The following is a 23,332-nucleotide window of genomic DNA, read 5'->3' as shown; positions in this document are numbered from 1 at the left end:
ATCGGAAGGATTCAGAACTCTCCCTGCATCTAGGACTATTGGGCTGCGTTACTGTCCTTACGTGGCTGGTTTTCTAGGAGGTGATTTGTAGTCTTAGTGTCAAGAGAATGTTCTTTACTTAAAAAGTCAAAGCATGGCTCTAATTCATCTAAAACCTCCACTAATGACCTGTAAAATGTTGTAGTAACTCCGAGTTTGGAGTCAGTCTGAGAAGGAGGCATTTTTAAACATTTCTAGCGTGAGATGTTCTGTTTGTAAGCAGGTGATTTTCTGGTAGCAGACCTTAAAGGAGGGGCTAGAAAACGCTGACAGTTAGAAAGGGACCCTCTTTCTGTGTCAGAGGAGACCAGTCTTCCCTCTAGAGGAGAAATGGGAAGTTAGCACAATCTCTGCCCTCGGGAAGCAGTGGTCGTTCATCTGTTTATTATTAACTGGGGGTGAGAAGCTGTAAAGACAGGTGATCAGCAGCGGCAGTTAAGATAAGAAAGGGACAAGAAGGGATATTTGCCTTCCCAGGGCTGTGCTGTGACAGGTGACTCTTGCTGCCAGGACTTCCGTGTTCTCTAGCTCTGTGTGTGGACGGTCAGGCAGCTCTGTGAGTCCAGTCTGTAGATGGCAAAGTCAAGTCCAGAAGACACAAATGTCTTCTGTGAGACAATAGAGTGCAGTGGAGACTTATAGGTGCATTAAGAAAGCAGGCTGAGCAAGCCCAGCAGAGCAAGCCAGTGAGCCTTTTCCCCCAAGGCGTCCCATCCGTTCTTGCCTCCAGGTTCCTGCCTTCATTTCCATAGGTGACGGACTATAATCTGTAAGCCAAAAAAACCCCGTGCGGCTCCAGGCTGCTTTCCATCTTTGGTTTTATCCCAGCAACAGAGAAACCTCACTCGTACGCACACTAAGGCTGAGGAGCACAGAGTGTGCCTTCTGTCCAGACAGAACAATTGTCAAAGGGTCAATGAGACGGCTAAGTGGGTGAAGGCATTTGCTGCCAAGTGTGATGGTTTGAGCTCAGCCCTCAAGGCCCGCCCACATGGTGGGCAAAGAAAACCCACTCCTGATAGTTGCCCTCTAACCTGCACACACAGACAGACAGACAGACAGACACAGAGAGAGAGACACACACACACGAGAGCGAGCAACACAAAAAAATAAACAAATAAATTAATTAGTAAATACATAATAAAAATAAATAAATAAATGTGACTTTAAAAAGAACAATGGTCAAAGAATTAATTGTTTGCTTCCAAGACTCAATGGGTGCATTATGACCCTGGTTGGCACACTAGGCTTGTTTGTGCCCTTGGGCCAACTCAGAAAGACTGGAGAGTGGAGAAATGGCTCCCTGGTGCCTTCTGACCTTGTTTGGCCAGCCTTAACCATGAGAGTCTCAAGATAGCTAAGGGCGCTTAGCATTCACACTGCATTTCCTTCCTAAGAGTGGCTTCAGGATCTGTGGAGAGTGATTACCAATTTGAGAATGGAAAATAAGAATAATTTGCATATAAATGTCTTATGTATAGTTTGCCTGTTGCATAGCAACGGTCCTGGGGTATATGAAACACAATATGACCCAGAAAACAAATCCGCTTAACTATGGGGAAAACTGGTATTTGTTGTTCATTCGAGTCACATGGGTGTTTTGAGACACACACACACACACACACACACACACACACACACACCCGTGAGTTGATTGCTGCTTCTTGGGTTAAGAATATGGAAATAAGGCTGCACACCCCTGGCCCAGATACATACATGCAGGCAAACACTCAAACACATAAAATAAAAAGTAAATTGATTATTTTTTAGGCATAGGTCTAAACAACAGATACACCCTCATCTGAGGCAAACTTACAGCTTCCCACCAAGGTCATCATCATTTTTGTTGTGTTTTGTGCTTTGGGTTGATTGAGTGAAGACGGACGGTTTAAGCCGGTAGGACATCATAATTCTGCAGTCTCTCTCTGATAATTCTGCATCTTTCTCTGACATTCGGACTTTACACATGGCAAGTTAATAACAGCTCCCCGGGTCATCCAACTAGGAGTTCAGTTTCTTGTTAATAACTAATGCATAAAACTTACCTCTGCCAAATCGTGTTAGTTACTTCTCTCTGAGCTGTGATCAGACACCTCACAGAATCAACTGAAGGGAGGCTCTGGCTCACAGTGTGAGGGTGCAGTCCCTCATAACGGGGAAGGCATGGCAACCGGAGCCGAGGCAGCTGGTCACATTGTATCCACAGTCAGGAAACAGCAAGATAAACGCTGGTGCTCAGTTCACTTCCTCCTTCTTAGTCAGCCCAGGACCCCAGTCTATGGAAGCATGCTGCCTGGATTCAGCGTGGGTTTTCCCTCCTTGGAGATGTGGCCAGAGGTTTGTCTCTTGGGTGATCCTAGGTCCTGCCAAGTTGACAATCCGTAGTAAGCACCCCACAAAGGAAACTCGATTTGGCTCATGCTAGCACCCTAGCATAAAGTACTGCTTGGCACCAGGAGGGCTTCGGGGCACTGAGTGGCACCCTAAAACAAGCAGACAGACATTTTTGTCCTGGAACATACATTTTAAAAGAGAAGAATAACCACAATCAATGTAAGCATGAGAAAAACTATTGCCTATCAGATAAGCATTTGAAGGAGGATGGACTAAGGAGATAAAGGTGATACAAGGGTTGCACGGGGGTGACGTAGAGACTTTACGTATTTTACATTCTCCATGTTGATTGGTCAAGTCTTAAAGTTTGTGAGCAAGCCATCCATGTGGATGAACCAACAAGGGCAACTCCAGGTGGTGGTGACATCTTGTGCAAAGGTCCTGGCATAGAGTCAGCTTCTTCCGGTTCCTCTGGGGAAAGTAGTTTGTATTTTTTTTTTTTTTTTTTTTTTTTTTTTTGGTTTTTCGAGACAGAGTTTCTCTATGGTTTTGGAGCCTGTCTTGGAACTAGCTCTTGTAGACCAGGCTGGTCTCGAACTCACAGAGATCCGCCTGCCTCTGCCTCCCGAGTGCTGGGATTAAAGGCCTCTGGGGAAAGTAGAATGTCTCAGAAATCCCTTCTGAGTCACTAAAAGGAGGGGCAGGAAAACGTGCTTTTCCTTAACTGGCGTAAGTGTGTGATTGAGACACAGCCCTATAGCAATGGGTGGGTTAGTACAGGGAACGTTTGTGAGTTTGCCATACGTGCAGGTCCACAGCGTGGGAGAAAAGTATTTCCACAAGAAAGAGCACATCTTAGGGAGGGGACACAGTTCCAGGTGTCCCAGGTGAGAAAGAACTCACAGAAGGAACTGCAGGTCCCACTGGTCCCAGTTTACAAGCTGATAAAAAAGTCTTGGAAAGGGAAATCCACGTCCAGCCTATAGACAAGAAGGGCAGGAGGAAGCCAGAAGGACATTTGCCTTTGGGAATCTCTGTTTTGCTTTTAGACAAACAGAAGGCAGGGAGTCCCCTGTGTTTGATCACCTTTGGCTAAAGAGTCCTTTAGAATTGGAATAAAAGCTTATGTTTGTTTGTTTGCTTGCTTGCTTGGGTGCCTGTTTTCTTCCTTGACTGTATCAAAATACTTGAGACAATCAGCTTAAGAGGAGGAAAGATCTGCCTTGCTTTAGGCCTCTGATGAGGCAGGGAGCGAGCAGATGGAGGGAAAACTGCTCAGCTAGAGTGGGTGGCCAGCAAGCCCCAGGGACCCACCAGTCAGCCTCCCCAGAACCCAGGCGGCCAGCGGGTGGCCAGCAAGCCCCAAGGATCCACTAGTCAGCCTCCCCAGAACTCTGGTGGCCAGCGGGTGGCCAGCAAGCCCCAGGGACTCACTGATCTGTCTCCCCAGAACCCGGGTGGCCAGCAAGCCCCAGGGATCCACCAATCAGCCTCCCTAGAACCCAGGTGGCCAGCAAGCCCCAGGGATCCACCGGTCAGCCTCTCCAGAGCCTGGATTATAGTACATGGACCTGTGTGGGTGCTAGGATTGAATTCAGGTCCTAATGCTTCCACAGCAAACTCTTCAGTGACCGAGTGCTCTCCTCAACCCCCAGAGGAAAGGGAAAGAAAAGCAAGTTACGTTGGCTCTTGGTCAGACAGTGGGGAATTGCATGGGGGACCTGTCAGGAATTCACAGAAGGGTGCTCCATAGAGGAACGTCCTTAGCTGTTAATCCTGGGCTGATTAGGGTCAACAGTCCTGAAAGTTTATACCCTAAACAGGAAAACAGGGTGCGGTGTCCCTGATGGTCGGCTGCAAAGGAATTAAAGCAAAGTTTCCACATAAACAGTCTTTCCTGTGGACTTCACCTGCAGCTGATTAAACACCTTTTATGTTTTCACCTGCCAGCCCGTGTAATTAATTTCAAGACGGCTCAGAATGTTCCTTTATCAATTAAATCAGGGGCTGTTTTAGTAGCCTTCAGTCATCACTACGGAGGACGTTATCTTAAAAGATGTGTGGGACTTGAACTGTGTGCAGAGACTAGAGTGAAGAATGTAGGTGACTTTTTTTGTACTCTACTGAGAAGCTGCGTTGCTGACCTGAACATGTGTGCATATTGTCTGGCCAGTGACACAGAAGGGTTGTGTTTCACCTGTGCTCGTGAGTTCAGTACATACAGTACATGGGTCATTCTGCTTTCTCCTCGGGATACCTGCATGAACTGAGAAGTAGCATCACACAAGCCCACAGGGAACGTCTGCAGGTTCATCTAGAAACTTCCACCCCCCCCCCCAGGTGTTAAGGTTCCAGAGAGTCTCAGTGGACACCTTGCTCTCCTCCTGTAGCCGCTAGGGACATTGACAAAAGGACAATTGTGAGTCTCAGGAGTGGCAAGGCAGCGGGCAGATTTGGTTGCTCCAGAGGGTCCCTCAGGATCCCCATCCCTTCACACTGTATGAGGGTCTCATGAGGACCACTTCACCTTCCGCTCTAGAGTTAGGGCTTGGGGCCAAGTGAGAGTTCCCTTGATTACTTGTGGGTTTTCCGTGGCTAAGGGTACACCCCAAATACAGCATCAAGAAAACAGTGTCTGGGCTGAGGAGACAGCCCCACCGTTAAGGGCACTAGCTGCTCTTCCAGAGGACCCACTTTGGTCTCCAGCACTCATGTGGGATGGCTCACAACCAACTCTATCTCCACCTCCATGGGACCTGACACCCATGCACGCTGCACACATGTGCACATAGCCTCATAGAGACACATACTCATGCACACAAATAAAAATAAAATAAGTCTGAAAGAAAATAGCATCTCTTCTCTCTTGGCATTTTGAGTTCCCTTTGGAGTCTGTCTTCCCAGCCTGCGGGGCTTAGCAGTTCCCAGGGGAAGAAAGATTAAATTGTCTGAGCAGCTGCCCTGCCTGGGGGAATGCCTGCAGCGGGAACTGTGCGCCCTCTTCTGAAAGTGCGTATCTAGAAAACCTTTATCTAGGAAACCTTTAAAGTATAGTAATTTAACCTCGGGGTAGTGGTGGCTTCAGGGTGGTCTTGTTAAACCTGGAGGGGACTCGGGGAAAGTGGCAGTGGAAGACCTAAGACTTTAGTTACTAGATCAGCAGACCGAGTTCACGATCCTGGGCTTCCAGAGAACCTTTGTCGGTTACTCTTTCTGGCTTCTTTGATGATTTTCCACCCTCAGCCAAGTCCTGCTACTACCATTGCCAAGGTGGGGACTGGGGGATGCTTTAGTGTCTAAGAGGGCTTGCCGTACAAATATGAGGACCTGGGTTCAGAACCCTGGTACCCACATAAAAAGGGAGGTGTGCACCTCTACCTCAGCACTGTGGGGGGCAGACAGAAGGATGTACAGATCACTGGTTGAATGTTATTTGGTGTCAGTCTGGGAGAGCATTTCTGGAGGAAGTTAGTACAGAGTTAAGCTCCGGAGATCCGCCCACCAGTGTGTCTGGCTGCATCTGGAGTGTCAAGGGTCCACACCGAACAAAAGATTAGTTCTCTCTGCCTCCTTGTGCTGGGACACTCCCTCTGCTTTTGGATGTCAGACGCCTTGGTTCTCAGGCCAGAGCTCTGCTCACTGTAGGCTGGACGTATCAGAGGCATCAGAGAAGAACCTGTTCCTTCCATGCCCTTGTCGGGACACACAGTTCCAAAGAAGAAGGAAACAAGCAGAGTCCGGGATTGGTCAGTTTCACAGAGGATGAGACAAGAGGCCACTGATTTGTGTACATGTCAGGGTGGCTTTCAGTGCCTGGAGCTCCAGCCTGGGCCTCCTTCCCAGCATGCACCACGCTAACAATAGTGACAGCCTGTATTGTTCCGTAGCTTGATAGTTATGGTAAAGAAACAAGGGTAGCTACTATACCTGCTGAGCAGCATCTCTCTTAGACGCATCTGTGCAAGGGAGAAAGTTCTAACTCTGTGATGTGATCTGCTGTGCCGTGTGAAATCCCACAGTTTCTCTGTGATGCTAGGAAGGGGATATAAACCCTAAGACCCATGTCAGCACAATTTGAGGGTTTCATGTGAAATGTTCCCTGGCCTCATGTGTCTGCGTGAGTAGTCCTGAGATGGTGGGTGCTCATTGAGAGGGTCCTACCTACCTGGAGGCAGCGGGTCACCAGGGAGGGGGGCAAGCCTTGGGTTTTAGTGCACCCCAACTTCTTGCCCCAGGGTCTCTGCTTCATGTCCTAGGTTTTCTGATTCCTGTCCCAGTCTCTGCCTGCCTAGGCTCCCTGCCTCTTGCTCCAGATTTTTTGCTCCCATTCTCAGGCTCCCTGCTTCCTGACTTAGCCCCCTTCTTCCTGCCTAATGTTCTCTGCTCCCTGTCCCAGGTTCCCTGCTTCCTGATTCCCAAAGATATGGCGCTTCCCTCACCAGCCATGCAGACAGGAACTGGTTCCTCCTGCCTCCAAGGTGGAAGGAGATAATTGACGGCTACAAGTTGTTCTCTCTCTCTCTCTCTCTCTCTCTCTCTCTCTCTCTCCCTCCCTCCCTCCCTAAAAAGCCACAACTTCACAGGCATGCAAGTTTTTATCCCCACATCAGATCAGCTTCTTTCCTCTACAAGCTCCTGCCAAAGTCACTGTCCTCCCTTGCAATCTCTGCTTAGCTGTCTCTGCTGTGGATGCTCTCACCGCCACACTCTTAGTCCACTCCTGGGTTTATGCGTTGCTATGGGTGAATAGAAATCCATCTCCAGATCCTGTCTCATTTCTCTGATCACTGGAACATGTCCCCTGAAGTCTAAGGAGAACTCTAGCTCCTGAGAGACCCAGAGTCGGTGTGGTCATGGTTTGTTTGACCCACAAATGGTCTCGTTCTTTGCCATCCAGCCCTTCCCTTTTCCATATGCCGCCTGGATGTGGCACACTATTGGCAGTCTTCACGCGATATGGAAGCCCCAACGCTCCAAATGTCAAGCTCAAAATTAGCCTCGGCCCTCGGGAATTGTTGGCAGCGTGGGGACCAGATAGAGTCAGGGATTGGTGCTCAGAGTCATGGTTCTTACCAGTTTGGGGACACGTGACACTTTTGAGAAGCTCTGCTGTAGGAACTTCACAAAACACACATCTGTGGGTGGATGTATACGTTTGCACATGGCTTCAGAAGATGATCTGTGATTCACTCTGAGCTGTGCACCTTCTGGGGCATGCAATCTGGATAATTGCACGTGTGCGTGGGTGCATGTGTGTGTGTGTATGCGTGTGTGCATGTGTCTGTCTGTGTGTGTGTGTGTCTGTGTCTGTGTTTACTCACAGGGTACAGAGGTCGGAGGAGTGCCCAGCTCTATCACATTGGCCTATTCCCTTGAACAGGATTTCTCATTGAATATGGAGCTAGGCTGTCTGCCTGCAAGCCTCAGGGATCCTCCTGTCTCCCTGACTCCCTTACTGAGCTAAGATTTAGGTGCATGTATGGTTATTCCTGGCTTTCTGTTTGGGTGCTGAGGATTCGAACTCATGACCTCAAGGGCTAAGACCATCTAAGTCATATCTTGAACCCCAAGAGGAGAGGTTTTTCTTGGATTTTATTTTGTTTTTAACAACATCAGATAGTTGAGAATGAAACAATTTGAATCTGCAACTCAGGGATTTTAGAATTATTATTTTTAGGCAAAATATATATTCCCAAAAATATATTCCCAAGACCACACTTTGAAACCCGTTTCAATTACACTAACATGTCATTTTTTCAGAACCTAATTTCATTTTTTTAAAAAAAAAATACGCTTAGCTAGCGCTCTCTTGAACTGACTTGTTCAGACACACTTGCCATTTCAGGAGGAAGCCCTAGTGGGATTTCAGACATGGTTCTGAGATCCTCCTTTTCACCTGAGCTCTCTCGTCAGTTCCCGATAGGTTTTTTGATAATGATTTCAATGGAAGAAAGTCAGACATGTTATGACCAATAATCACCAGTCCCTGAAATAGCTGCTGTTTGGTGGGGGTCACGGGGCCTCTGGATGTCTAGAAATGGCAGGAGGGGAAACGTGTGGAGCTTGGAATGGGCGGCGAGGTTTGGAAAGAATCACTCAGCCTATGACTCACTGAGGCTTTGCTTTCTGTGTCTTTACCATGTCTTCTCCCCCGTGCCCCTGCTCTTATCAGCCTGCTTCCCCTCACACACCTTTGTTTGTCTGTCAGTCCTACGAACATTCCCCGAGTCACCTGGTTTTGAAGGGAGCATAGTGCGGCTATAGACAGATACTAATGAGGGACCTGTGGGGAGTGGGGAGGAGAGGGATCAGCCCCGATGAGTGGGGTGTCCTGCAGGAGTTTTCCCGAGGGGTCTGAGATGATGAGGGTGCCATCCTCTATCACATACTTCCTCCTGTTCAGCCCTGCAGTGTGTCCTAAGCCAGAGACCTCTGCGTGAGAGGAGCAGGTCAGATTTCATGAGGAACCGATAGACACTCCACGTGTTACCAGAGGGGGTCTCAGGAATGCCCTGGGACACTACATCTAGGTTCTTTGTATCTTGGACAATGAAGGGGACATGAGACAGCATGGCAGTTATAAAATCGTAGATTGATTAAAAATGAAAACAGGATCTGGAGAGATGGCTCAGAGCATTGAGGGCTGGAATTTGATTCCCGCACACACCTCAGGCGGCTCTCTTCTGGCCGCTGCAGGTTTACCTGCATCCATGCACACATACGTTCACACAGACACACATTTGCCCACAAAATATTTTAAAGTCTCTTTTTTTTAAAGGTGAGAATAAAAACAGAGGACCCTCCACAGGAGGGAGCATGCATAGGTAGTTCAAGAGCCCTGACTTAGAGTTCAGGGTTCCTTTCTACCAAAGGCCAGAGAGAAGTTAGTTGACACTGTGGATCTTTCTTTGGTTGTTGTAGGTAGTTGATTTTCCATTTGCTGGAGTAGGCTTATTCAATTCTTGGGGTGGTCAGGCAGAGTCTGAATGAAGCCCTCCTTGTTTGCTGGGTCCCTACCTTAAACTTTTGTATGATTCACAAACCTTCTTGCCTCACAAGTGACTGTCACCCTGATGAATTTAACAGACACCCAGAGGCCAGAGCCTCTGAAGGCTCCCACCTTTTCCCAGTTTCCTTGTGTTGTTTCATGGTGTGTCTTGTGTTTCCAGTGCACTCACAAAGCCTTTTCTCCACACAGGCTATGGGCACACGGTGCCCTTGTCAGATGGGGGCAAGGCTTTCTGCATCATCTACTCTGTCATCGGCATCCCGTTCACCCTCCTCTTCCTGACGGCTGTGGTCCAGCGTGTCACCGTGCATGTCACCCGCAGACCCGTCCTCTACTTCCACATCCGCTGGGGCTTCTCCAAGCAGGTGGTGGCCATCGTCCATGCTGTTCTGCTGGGGTTCGTCACCGTGTCCTGCTTCTTCTTCATCCCAGCCGCTGTGTTCTCCGTGCTGGAGGATGACTGGAACTTCCTCGAGTCCTTTTACTTCTGCTTCATCTCGCTGAGCACCATCGGCCTGGGGGATTATGTGCCAGGGGAAGGCTACAACCAGAAGTTCCGAGAGCTGTACAAGATTGGGATCACATGTGAGTACCCGTGGCGGGCTGCACCCTGTGTGCCTGCTCTGTCCCCATGTTCTTTGTCTAGGGACTGACAGTCCTGTGACAGTGCCTGCCTGCTTTCTCTTGAATCTATTTTCTTCATTCCCCTGACTTCCTAGAGCTATTTCGCTTCACCCATTCTAATATCCCAACTCTTACTGCTTAGTGGTGTGCCCAATGCACCTGGAAGTCACCGCTAAGTTTCTTGTATGTGTGTGTTTTTATGTGGGGTGTGCAAGTGTCCTTGTTTGTGCTTGTGAAGTCAGAGAACAACCTCCCCAGTCCTTCCTCCGGTGCCTTTTTGTTTGAGACAGGGCCGTTCTTTGACTTGGTATTTCATCAGCAGCCTAGGCTGGCTGACTAGGGAGCTCTAGGGACCCACCTGTCTCCGCCTCCCATCTCGACATCTCTGGGATTACAAATACAAGCCATGGCACCAGCATTTCCCAAGGGCTTGGAAGATCCAGCTCACACTTGTGATGCTCTTGACTGCCAGGGCCATCTCCCAAGCCCTGATGGATTTCTCAGATAGTGTGACAGGCATATTAGCTGTCTATTACTTCAGTAACTTACATTACACCGGTAACTATTTTACACTCAAGAAAATAAGACCTCTGCTTGTCACCAACATTGTGGTCTTTAATTTTCCAGGAAATTTCTCTAAGTAGTCACTGGCCTCATTTATCTGCGTCATCCGTCTTGAAGTTACCTGGCACCAATTATTCTCAGAATTTATGTGTAGAAAATGAGGCAGGCAAATTTTAGAGGCCTCAGTTGGCAAAGTGCTGGTTGCTCAAGCGTGAGCACCTGAGTTCAGATCCTTAGTGTCCACGTGGAAAGCCAGGTGTGGTGGAATGGTGGCGGGGACAGACACAGAAGGATCCCAGGGTCGCTGACAGGTCTGTCTAGCCAAAACGGCAAGCTTTGTGTTCAGCAAGAGACTCTGTCCCAAAAATAAACCGGAGGGCCATTGAAGACAGAGACTGTTGACCTCTGGCGTCTACAGTGAAGACAGAGACTGCCAATCTGTGGCATCTTCATGCACATTCACCAGCAAGCACACCCACATACACGCAGGCACACAGCACACAGTCTGGAAAAATGCAGCCATTCATCTGGAAGAAGCGAATTTCCTGTGAGCCCTCTCTGTGTGTTCAGGATGAGTAGCAAGCAGCCCTAGCATAGTTTCCTCTGCTGCCTTCCCTGGGCTCTTTTCACATGTGACCCTGCCCAGCTACAACTTCTAGGAAGCAGTCGGTGTCCTCGCCCTGTCTTGCTGTCTTAATTCCAGAAAGCGGTTGGTTGAACTATATTTGAACACTTCGGTGAAACCGTCAGCTCACCAGAAACAAAACCTGCAGTCATAAACCCAGTGCTTCCTGGCTCTTGGCTCCAGTCTAAGCACAGTAAACATTTGCCAGAGTGTTTTGCAGGAGGGTTTCCTACTCTTTATTATTTTAGAGTCTGGGTGTAGCTCCAGGACCACCCCACAGCCGGCCTACCTCACTTGTAGAGCTAGACTGGCTTGTCTCTAATTTGGTAGCATGGCAAATCTCCTCAGTGTGGAGTTCTTTTTGTGTTTGTATTTTGTATTTGAGATCTTTCTAAGAAGTGGGATTGCTGGCCCCAAATGAACACGCTTCTTTCGTGAGTCACAGAACATAATTCTGAGGCCCCCCAAAGGGAACACAAGTGCACACAATCACTGGTGTCCAAGTTTCCATCCTCTTTGGGTGGCATTGGCCAAAACAGTTCTAGGCATTTTGTGCGTGCATTTGATGGCAGTGTAGATAGAAGCCATCTTAAGTTTCTTTCCAGCTAGCAGGCAAGTCTTTAGTTTTCACTTGGCTTTCTAATTTCTTTGAGAAGTAGAATGTCCCCGAAATTGTGTTTTCTGGTTCATCTTTTCTCTTGTGTTAATTGCTCTTTTCTATCTCCTGATCTGTGAGCTAGCTTAGCTTTCCAAAAAACACTGAATCCAGAGGGCATGGCTGCACACCTGCAGCAGAGGCGGAGACAGAAGGGTCGCTGAGGCTTGCTGGCCGCCAGCCTAACTCCAGGGTCAGTGAGAGACTTTGTCTCAAGGAATGAAGCAGAGAGTGAGCGAGTGGGACCTCCAGTGTCCCGGCCTCTGCACTCACATGCATGGGTGCCCCCTCCTGCCTGTGTGAAGCTCACACATATGATGGAAGCCCGTGGTTGTGTCTAATCCAAGTTCACCGGTGGCTAAGTCATTTCATTCTTCTTTAAGTTCCTCCATGAGCCCTGGACTTCAAACATGCTTCGGAATAAACTGTACAGCTTGGAGAACGCTGTGTGTGTGGCGTGGGAGGAGAATAGTCATGCAGTCCTGATTTTGTGGTACTTGGTCGAACTGAGCTGCTGCCGTGTTTTCTGCCTTGCAGGCTACCTTCTCCTTGGGCTCATCGCCATGCTGGTCGTCCTGGAAACCTTCTGTGAGCTCCACGAGCTGAAGAAATTCAGGAAAATGTTCTATGTGAAGAAAGACAAGGATGAGGATCAGGTTCACATCATGGAGCATGACCAGCTGTCCTTTTCCTCCATCACTGAGCAGGCGGCCGGCCTGAAGGAGGATCAGAAGCAAAACGAGCCTTTTGTGGCCTCCCAGTCACCCCTCCATGAGGATGGCTCTGTGAACCACTGAGCCTGGGCCATCAGATCCCGGATGTGAGGCAGAGCCTTGACTGTCCATTTTTACAAGGAAATCAAAACAAGATGACGTCATTTTAAGAAATATCAATATTTTAAAAACATGGGACTTTGGGCTCTGGAGGTGGGTGTCTAATCCCTGCCCAGATGAAATGTGTGCCTGTAATTCATAGGAGACACATCACCTGGACATCACATACTGGGATGGATACTTGAAGCAGTGTGCTGCAGGGGATGGGAGCAGATTTTATATATAACCAGGGACTCTGGGTTTGCATTCCAATCATTTTTGCTGACAGCTATAATAGCAACATTTATATTTAAAAAAAATAGAGATGTATTTTATAAATAGGCTTAAGTGTCCTGGCTTGCATGTACCTATCCAAAATAATTATTTTTGTAGGATCTAAATTAACACTATTTATAATAAATAGGTTACCATCCACTCTGTACATAGAACATATAAATATGTTTATACCCTGTACATATGTGTAGGCTACCAGATCTCCCTGTACTCCTTAAGCAAAGATAAGGAATAGTTTTTCTTTTTGATTTCTCTTTATACTAAAGAACTCAGAATTGCCACAACAAGCTAGAAGGCATAAGAAACCCAAGAGAAAATCAGTATGATATTATATTACCGTATTTGTTTCTGCCTTCTTACGATGGTGTGGGACCAGATGGCCAGTGATGAAGAGGACTTATGGGAAGGTAAAGATATTTGGTCTGGAAGAGTTACTGCTGTTTCTACACACCTCACAGTAAAGCACAGGACACAGTGTCAATGCCCCCAATGAACAGATTACGTCAGGCTAATCTGAGAAGTCTACATGTAGAAGCTGAAGTCAATAAAATCATGGCAGGTTGCAATCTCGTTTTACTCTGTCTGATGTTTTCCTCCATATCTACAGTCTATATGGGCACTGCTTTAGAGATAATGATAGTAGCCATCTGGGATGTGCCTGGTGTATCTGGGATATCAGGAAGGCCCTGTGTGATGTCAGATGTTCACGCTCTTGTTGTCATGGCTCATACCCAGAGGTGATTCCCCTCACCTGGTGATGACCTGGTCATATCCGTGACTGCAGGGTGTGGTCCTCACATTAGGTAGCTCGCTCCCACCACCTAAGCCGCTTGTTGCCCACTCCTGCCTTATCCTCCCAACATGGATCTGAACCAGGCTTGGGCCATTTTATTCCAGAATCACTATCACAGCACAGCCCTGGAATTAGCAACTTTACAGGCAAATACACACAATCTCAGGTGTGAAAAGTTTGAAGTCATTTTATGTCATTTGCTCAGTGTTGGGATTTGAATGTTTTTAACACGCAGTCCTCCACTTGTGGTACTTTTTGGTACCCCATGAGGAATGGATCCTCTGAAGCCTTGAGTCAAACCCTTCCTTAAGTTGTGTTTGACAGCTAATTGGGTCACAATAATGACAAGAGCAATAGAGACGCTAAGCTGGGGGCTGGTCCTCCCAGTCTCTTTGTTCATGGCTCTGTGTCCCCTGCTTGGGTCATGAAGAGAAGTTTGAGAAGGCAGAGGCTAAGAAGCATCACTGTTAGGAGGTCCCACTCGTGTCTCCTGTAGGTGTCAGGACTCAGAATCACAGGAGAGGGAGCTACAGCAAGGGAGAACCATGTGACCGTCATCTGCCCACCGGTGCTCAGGAAACAGGTCCACAGCGTCGGCAGCTGCTATGAACTCCAGGCTCAGGCATCCCTGGGAGAGGAAACAATGTCGACAGCTGTGGAAGAAGTGGGTGAAGCGGGCTCTCGAGGGAACACCTATGAATGGAAATAACACACATGCCAGTTAGCAGTGCAAGGCCATGGTGCTGGTGACACTGAGTCAGCAAAGTGAGCACGGACTCAGCCGAAGGTTGGAAGCAAGGTTTTGTGGGGAAGCTGGTCCTAGAAGATTAAGCATAAGGACTTTTTTGGAGACCAGGTGTTGTTGGTTGTTTTCACTCTTTGCTCTTTGAGGGTTCCACATCCAACCCCCAAATAGATCACATGGAGGCTTATTCGTTCTTATGAATGCCCAGTCTTAGCTTGACTTGTTTCTGCCAGCTTTTCTTAAATTATCCCATCTACCTGTTTTTCTGCCCTTTTACTTTTCTCTATTTCTGTGTATCTTTTCTTTCCTCCTTACTCTGTGTCTGGCTGTGTGGCTGGGTGTGACCCCTTCTTTTCTTGCTACTTGATCTTTTCTTCCCAGATGTCACCTCTTATTTATTCTCTCTGCCTGCCAGCCTTACCTATCCTTCTCCTGTCTTGCTATTGACCGTTCAGCTCTTTATTAGACCAATCAGGTGTTGTAGACAGACAAAGTAATACATCTTCGCAGAGTTAAACAAATGCAGCACACCCTTAGCATCATTAGACAAACGTTTCACAGCATAAACAAATGTAACACATCTTAAAATAATATTCCACAACAACTGTATAAAGACCGAGTTTCTGAGCCAACAGAGACACCTGACTCTGCCATCCATGCCACGTTCTGAGTGTGGGGTTCAGGTAAGCTACTCTCTACCATGTCCTCAGTGTCTAAGATGCCTCATGGATGAAAGGATTATTTAAAACAATGCCTGACACATTATATACCTGACCTGTCCCAGGAGGGGGACACTAGGATGGTTTCTTGAGGGTGTGGAGTTTATTAGAAGAGTTATTAAAGACATGGACAGACAGACAGCAGTAATATGGGGGTTTGAAGAAAGTTCAGGCCCCAATCATAGACAGACAGCATGGCTGGGCCTCTGAAGAGAGGAAGCCAAGGCTCTTGGGGCAGATGTGGGGTATCTTCTACTTTCACAGCACAAGCCAGGCAGAAGTTCAGGAAGTTGTCAGGAACCAGGATGTATGGTCACTATAGCTCCTTAGATTCAATTTCCTCTGCAAGTGAGAAACCCTGGAACCTGAAGTCTGTTACTAGGAACTCAGCAACAATGTCCCAGTTTGCATCTGGATGTCTGTGAGAAGGGAAGGTCTACTGCAAGGTACTGTGGGCTGAACAGCTGCTGGATTTGCACGTCACAGTCCCCTAAACTGGACACCCCATGTCACTGTTGTGTTCTCAGGTGGTTAGTCTTGGTTGCAGAAGGCTAATTTGGTAGAATGTTGGCTATTTGTAGGCCCAACTGCAACTATAGAGAATTTCTCATAACAATCTATAGGACACTTTTTGCTTTTATCCTACACCATTTAACTGGCTAAGGTTCTTTGTCAAATGTATTTATTTCTGGGCCAGGAGATAGCTCAGTTATTAAAGTATTTATCCCACAACCTTGAGGACCTGAGTTCAAGCCCCAGGGTCTATCTTAAAGAAAGGCATGACTGCACATTTGTAACTCCAGTGCTAGGGGAGCTTAGACAGCTGGGGCTGGGACTTGCGGCCAGTAGCCTAGCCTGCCTAGCCTGGTTGCAAAGTCCTGGCAATGAGAGACTCTTTCAAAGTAACAAGATAGTTGGTGCTATGGAATGACACCTGAAGTTGTCCTCTGACCTCCAGAGGCACAGGAACATGCACACGCACACACACACACACACACACACACACACACACACACACACACCAGCACAAGCATGCCACACTCAAACACACACTCTCCTATGAGTACACAGGGATGTATCCATTTCCAGAATTATCTGTCTACCTCAGGTACCCTTGAGATCAGATCCCACACTGATGTATTGCTGTGAACACAGATATCAGTAGTTATCCTTGTGACCTATGGGAGGACCCAGGCTCCGCTTTTGTAGGAGGAAACCTGATCAGAGTGAAGATCTTTATAGAATCAGCTACCATGAGAGAGATTTCTTCTCCCTATAAAAATTGACAATGGTGTTTTCTTGTGTCTTGTCACTATATTAAGGCTACAGCTTAGGACCTCATCTGTCCAGGTAATAACAAACCAGAGATAAAATAGGAATTGATTTTCCCTGGCTCTTGCTGCACAATAATTGTGATGTTGGCAACAGCTCTGCTGGGGCTTTTGGAAGGCATGGGGGTGGATGGACATGTGTATGTGTGTGTGTGTGTCTGTGAGTGTGTAAGCATGTATGTGTGTATATGTGTGAGTATATGAACATGGGATATATGTGTAGATGTGTATATTGGTACGTGTGTGTGGTGTATGTATATTTGTGGTGTGTGTGGTTTGTGTATGTGTATGGCCTCTGTGTATGTGTGGTGTGGGATGTGTGTAAGAGTTTGTATGCATATATTGTGTGTGTCTGTGGCATATGCATGAGGTACAATGTATCTTTGGAGCATGAGGTACAATGTATCTTTGGAGCAGGAGGCACAATGTATCTTTGGAGCATGAGGTACAATGTATCTTTGGAGCATGAGGTACAATGTATCTTTGGAGCAGGAGGCACAATGTATCTTTGGAGCATGAGGTACAATGTATCTTTTGAGCATGTGATACAATGTATCTATGTATCTTTGGAGCATGGGATACAATGCATCTTTGGAGCATGTGATACAATGTATCTTTGGAGCATGATATACAATGTATCTTCAGCTAGGTTGCAGAGAGAGGTGAATCCTGGCCTTCAATTCACTTTCTCCTTTTTATTCAGCTCAGGACCCCAGCCCACAGCATAAAATCACCCACTGTGAGGGAGGGTTTTCCTGCCTCGATAAATATAATCTAGAACCTTCTCATAAGCTCCGAAGCCTGTCTGTTAGGTGAGACTAGACTGTGTCTGGGTGATAGCCCGTATGAACCACCACAGTCTCTTATAGTTGCACATGACCTGGGGACCCAGGGCATCAGACCCAAGTGCTACAAGCAGTGGACTACTCTCATCCAGACACTGCTTGTTTCCTTCCTAAATCAACATGCAAATGAAGCTGATAAAGCCTCACAGAGAAGCTTTTCCACCACACAGGTCTTAGTTTAGACATCTACACACACACACACACACACACACACACACACACGTTTAACTTTCTTTCAACTGTTGACCAGCTAAAGGTTCTCACAGGTCATGTACTGTCCCATGATAAGCTTATGACAATGGGTCTCTCCTCCCTCTTCTCTCTAGACTTGACACGCTCTTTATTCATTTACACAACAGTTTTTTTTTCCTCAATGGGTCCTATTATTGACACTGTTATCCTTTTATTACCCTTCCTGAGGGTTCTAAGGTTCTCAGATGCTGCCTAGAGTTGGGCATCTCATCAGTGCCATAACCTATTACTTTTTTTCTTTTCTTTTTTTTTTTGTTCCTTTAAGATATCTAGGGGAGGCCAGGCTATGGTGGTGCATGCTTTTAATCCCAGTACTTGGGAGGCAGAGTCAGGCAGGTCTCTGTGAGTTCAAGGCCAGTTTGGTCTACAAAGTATGTTTCAGGGTAGCCAGGGCTGAAGAAGTAAGAACACCTGTTGTGACCTGCTCATGCCCATTGTGGCAAGTTTTCTTGTCAAACTGTCTTTGGTTGGTCATCCCACAAATAATGACCTGGAGACATTATTAACTATGAAAGTTTGGCCTTTAGGTTAGGCTTGTCCCCAGTTAGCTCTTATTACTTAAAAAAAAAAAACCTGTTTCTATTAATCTACATTCTGCCCTGTGGCTCCGTCACCTCTGCTCTGTACCGTATGTTCTACTTCTTCAAAGTCTCATGGGTATCTCCCTCACAATCCACACACCTAGATTCATCTCCAGCCTCTCTTTCTCTCCCTGGAAATTCTGCCTATCTCTCCTGCCAGCTATTGGCCCATCAGCTCTTTATTAAACCAATCACAGCGACACATTTTCACACAGTGTAAGCAAATATTCTGCAACAGTGCATCTTAGCGACGAAGGCCCAAGAGCTATGCCTGCCACCGCTGAGCACACAGCAAGATATGTCATTGCTGATGCGTGTGCACGGCGGTGTGAACAGGCCTGAGCAAGGCCACCTGTCTAATGTTAAAATCCTGCATCCTGTGTAACTCTGTGAACCTGAGTTTGAATTCCCAAAACAAATGGGGTTTTTGTTTGTTTTGTTTTCAGTTTCTGTTTCTGAATAAGATAAAGTGGCATGAACCTGTATTCTGAATGCTGGGATGGTGGCGACTAGATCTCAGAGGCTCTCTGGCCCGCCAGCCTAGCAGAATTGGTGAGTCTATGTCTAATGAGAAATCCTGGCTCAGATGATCAAGTGGAGAGTGATAAAGACCCCTGATATTGATCTCTGGGCTCCATGTGTGCATATACATATAAGCTCTCTCTCCCTCTTACACACACACATAAAACTCTCTCACATATACAACTCTCTCTCAAATACACACCCACCATACACACTACACATACACTATACACATACACACACTATACACATACTACACTTACCACACCCATACATACACACTGCACTCATACAATCTACACACACACACCACACACACACTACACCCATACTACATACATACACTACACACACAGACACACTCTACAAATATATATACACTACACACATACACACACACTATACACACCACATACACTTTTTTCACAGTCCCTTCAGCTTTCATTCACTTCTCCTCCATTTCCTGCCATCCCTGGCACCAGCTAGATGCCCATTTGTTCGGCCTGCCATTAGCTGGTGTCCTGATGGCCTCGCTCTGACCCTGTGCCAAACTGTGCCACAGTATCTGCTGTGTATCAGCTGCAGCTCTGTTCCCGCTGTTTCTAATTTTCTTGTCCCTCTCCTTTCTGCCTTCCCACCTGCTATGTACCAACATGACATTTGTTTCTAGACCCTTCTGGTGTCGATGCAGAGATGTCATTTTAACTGATGCTAAACAAACCCATTTTCCTCCTAGCCCCTTCCTGTACAAGCTTTGTCACATCTCTCCTGAGGATTTTTGTGTTTGCTATTGAATGTTTCTGTCACTACACTGGGCTGGCTTTGCACTTGCTATGAAACAGACGACAACCTTAAACTTCTGATCTTCCTTCCTCTACCTCTGAAAGGCTGGGATCACAGGCATGCACCATCATGCCTCACCTCCTGGGTTGTGATCACAGGCATGCACCAACATGCCTAGTTTGTGTGGTGCTGGGATCATATCTAGGGCTTTGTGTATGCTAAGTGAGTACTCTATAAACTGAGTGATATTCTAAGCATGAAAGCTCCATTTAAAAGGCTATAACTAGGGCTACAGAGATGGATCAACAATTAAGAGCATTGGCTCCTCTTCCAGGCAACCATGGTTTAATTCCCAACACGTACAACTTCCTGTAACTCTGGTTCCAGGGAGTGTCACACCCACTTCCTGTCTCCCTTGGTACCAGGCATGCGCACGACGAAGACATTCATGCAGGCAAATTTTTTTTTATTTTATACATAAAATAAAAATAAACAAATCTTGCTTTAGAAAGGGTTATTACAATGCATACCTGGCCCCGTTTAGATATTTTATAAATCTTACTTCATCCTCTCATATCCTGCACAGGGCAGCTACATGCCCATGTGGAATTGGGGATATTCTTTTGCCTGTTTGAGTCTTCACCCTCTCATCTGTGACAGCCGTCTGCCTCTTGAGGTGTCAGGGGAGAGCACTGATAATTGGCCAGCACCGTGTCTCTGCCTGGCAATTTTACTAGGTGATTTAGAAGCTTATCTTCACAGACAGGCCTGTGAAATGAATTACTTGGTCTCAATTCTCAGATGAAAAACCAAATTGTCAGAAGAGCAGAGCAAGTTGGTGAAAGTCAAATGCCTCTAAGTAGCAGAGTAGAATAACTAAAGTCACATGACCACTAAATGGCAGAGCGCATTACTGGAGTTTTAGGGAACCTGGGAACCATGCCTCCAACAAACTAGGCTCTGTGTCTATCCCCAAGGGGGCAATTAAAGAGACAAGTAACTGAAAGGCAGAGAAGAAGATTCTGCATTGTGGCAACACTGGGCAGAAAGACCAATAAAGTGGCCCAGTAATTCCCACACCAAGTCCTGACATGAGCTTTATGTTTGATTGCTTTGTTCTCCTGCTCCTCCTCCTCTTTTTTTCCAAGACAAGATTTCTTTGTGTAGCCCTGGATGTCCCGGAACTTGCTCTGTAAATCAGGTTGACCTCAAACAGATGGCAGGAGTCACAAATAGCTAAGGAGTCCAGGCCAGGGTGTGGCCCCGCCCACCACCAGCCCAGCATTGTCTCAGATCCCATCAGTCTCATAAGTTGTCAGAACTGTGTGAGGTCTCTTCCTGGGAGACAACTTCCTCTTCTGGCTGGCCTCAGCCATCAGTCTTTTCCTTCTCCCAGCTTAGGATTCCTGGGAAATTCCAATTTCTTGGAGGCCCCCTAGAGATAGCCTGCTCCCCGAAGGAAAAGCACAAGTGTGTCTTCAGGGTGTTCTCTCTCCTATCTGGACAGCAACAAGCTCAGGCATGATTTCAGACAAGAGTCATAGTTTGTGTGTTTCTGATGTAAAATCTTATTCGATGGTACTGAGAAATATCCAAGTCAGAGGAACTGAAGCCCCTGCCACTTATTTCTCAAACTAGAGATCTAGTGGATGCCCACATGAGTTGATGCAGGGAATGGGGAGGCTTGTCCTCGGCTCTGGGCCTGGTGTGTGATGGTTTTGCGGAGCCTCTGGAGCCATTCAGAGCTCACGGCCGAGACATGACTATGGATTGAACTTCTGAACGTGGCTGTGGATGTCAGTCATGAGATCCAGTGATCTGTGGCCATGTGTGTTAGGGCCCCGGAGCAGATGCTGCTGTCGTGGATTTAACTGGAGAGTCACGAGACAAGGACAGGCCAGAGACACCAAGACTGGAAGGAAGGCACGAGGGTGGGAGCATGAGGTGGCTGGTCACATTACAGCCACGGCCAAGAAGCAAAGGAAGAGAAATGTTGGCTCGTAGTTGTGGGCCCCTGAAACAGTGTCACACACATTTAGGATGGGCCTTCCCACCTCAATCAACTTGGTGTAGAAAGTGCCTCACAAGCCTGCCCAGAGGTTTGTCCCATTGAAATTCTAGGTGCCCAGCAATTTGTCAGTCGAGATTAATGATGGCAGTTGCCTAGGGTAATTCACCCCAATCTTTTCAGTTCATGACAGAATGAATAAGACGCTGTTGGTGAGAGACCCTTGATGAGTGGATGAGGCCATGCAAGCAGGAAGACAACCAGGAAGACAACTAGGACCTGTGACTCACATTGCCACCGGCCACTAGAAGTCCAAGGGCCTCTGTGTACCTCATGAAATTCTTTCATCCACTGGGATGTTCTGATCTAAACCCAATGTTGGGATCCTGGTCCCAAGCCCTTCTCCCCAGAGATCCCTGTTTAGCAGACCCAGGGAGCCAGTTGTGTGATACGCTGCCTTGATTCTGAAATAGGAGGGTTAAGGGCCTTCCATTAAGAAAGCTGAAAGCAGAATACAAGTTAAGAAAAGTCATTCCAGGCTGAGGAGACAGCTAGGCTGTAAAATACTTGCCTCACAAGCATGAGGGCTTCACTTTAACCCTCTAGGGCCCAAAATTGTAAAAGAAAAAGAAAAAAAACCTGAGAATGATAGCACATCCTTGCAGTCCCAGCACTGGGGAGGAAAAGGTAGCAGAATTCTTAGGGCTCATTGACTAGCCAGCCCAGCCTGTTGGATGAGCTCCAGGCTAGTGACAGAGCCTGTCTGGATAAACAAACAAGATAAAAGTCACATAAGGAGTGACAATCAAGTCTGTCTTCTGGCTCATACATGCAGGCAAACTCATGCACACATGATCTTGCACATGCGTGATCCCACTCAAAGCTTTAAAATAGTGCTTAGCAACCAAACACTGCAGGGCCTCATGGATCCAAGTGACTTTAAGACATCATAACCTTGTTGCTAATTCCCAGTGGGATACTTTCTGTGCAAAGGAGGGATGCTTACAGTAAGAGAACACAGATGTATGTGTTGTAGGAGGCTGCTTGTTTGTTCCTGGCTACTCAGCCCTTAAATAACCACACAGAAACTGTATTAATTAAATTGCTGCTTGGCCTATTAGCTCTAGCTTCTTACTGGCTGGCTCTTACATCTTCATTTAACCCATCTCTATTAATCTGTGTATCGCCATGTGGCTGTGGCTTACCAGCAAGGTTCCTCCTCATCTGTTTCTGGCAAGGCTACGTGGTATCTCTCTGACTCTGCCCCTTTTTTCTCTCAGAATTCAGTTTAGTTTTCCCCACCTAGCTCTACTCTACCCTATCATAGGCCAAGGCAGATTCTTTATTCATTAACCAATAAAAGCAACACAGATAGAAGGACTTCCCATACTGTATGTGTGCAGTGTCAAAAAGGTGCTTGTGCCAATGGTGCTGCTTTTATGAGACATACATGTGTGTGGTGGGATCACCGAGGGGAGACACGCATGTGTGTGGTGGGATCATGAGGGGAGACACACATCTGTGTGGTGGGATCACCGAGGGGAGACACACATGTGTGTGGTGGGATCACCAAGGGGAGACACACATGTGTGTGGTGGGATCATGAGGGGAGACACGCATGTATGTGGTGGGATCACCGAGGGGAGACACACATGTGTGTGGTAGGATCACCAAGGGGAGACATGCATGTGTGTGGTGGGATCACCGAGGGGAGACACGCATGTGTGTGGTGGGATCACCAAGGGGAGACACACATGTGTGTGGTGGGATCATGAGGGGAGACACGCATGTATGTGG

General features: G+C 47.1%; 1 protein-coding gene and 1 long non-coding RNA gene across 3 annotated transcripts in view; both read left to right on the top strand.

The window, feature by feature from the left end:
• The window catches only part of Kcnk1 (potassium two pore domain channel subfamily K member 1), a 28,467-nt gene extending 14,945 nt beyond the window's left edge, over nucleotides 1-13,522 (top strand). For both annotated transcript variants that reach the window (XM_041650809.1, XM_041650808.1), the window contains exons 3-4: nucleotides 9,572-9,967; nucleotides 12,388-13,522. In XM_041650809.1, the coding sequence (XP_041506743.1) occupies nucleotides 9,572-9,967; nucleotides 12,388-12,647 (656 nt within the window). In that variant the 3' untranslated portion in view covers nucleotides 12,648-13,522. The remainder of the gene's footprint in view (nucleotides 1-9,571; nucleotides 9,968-12,387) is intronic.
• Nucleotides 13,523-14,396: 874 nt separating this feature from the next.
• On the top strand, nucleotides 14,397-22,035 carry LOC121447634. The gene is made up of 3 exons (XR_005974193.1): nucleotides 14,397-14,413; nucleotides 18,669-18,774; nucleotides 21,719-22,035. It is a non-coding gene; the product is annotated as an uncharacterized LOC121447634 (long non-coding RNA).
• The last annotated feature ends 1,297 nt before the right edge of the window (nucleotides 22,036-23,332 follow it).

Source organism: Microtus oregoni, unplaced genomic scaffold (assembly GCF_018167655.1).
Source record: "Microtus oregoni isolate MIOR12 unplaced genomic scaffold, Mior012 000004F_ref0000308, whole genome shotgun sequence".
In the NCBI taxonomy this organism is placed as follows: Eukaryota; Metazoa; Chordata; class Mammalia; order Rodentia; family Cricetidae; genus Microtus; species Microtus oregoni.
The sequence above is the reverse complement of the archived record's forward strand: the minus strand, read 5'-3'. Positions and strand labels throughout refer to the sequence as shown.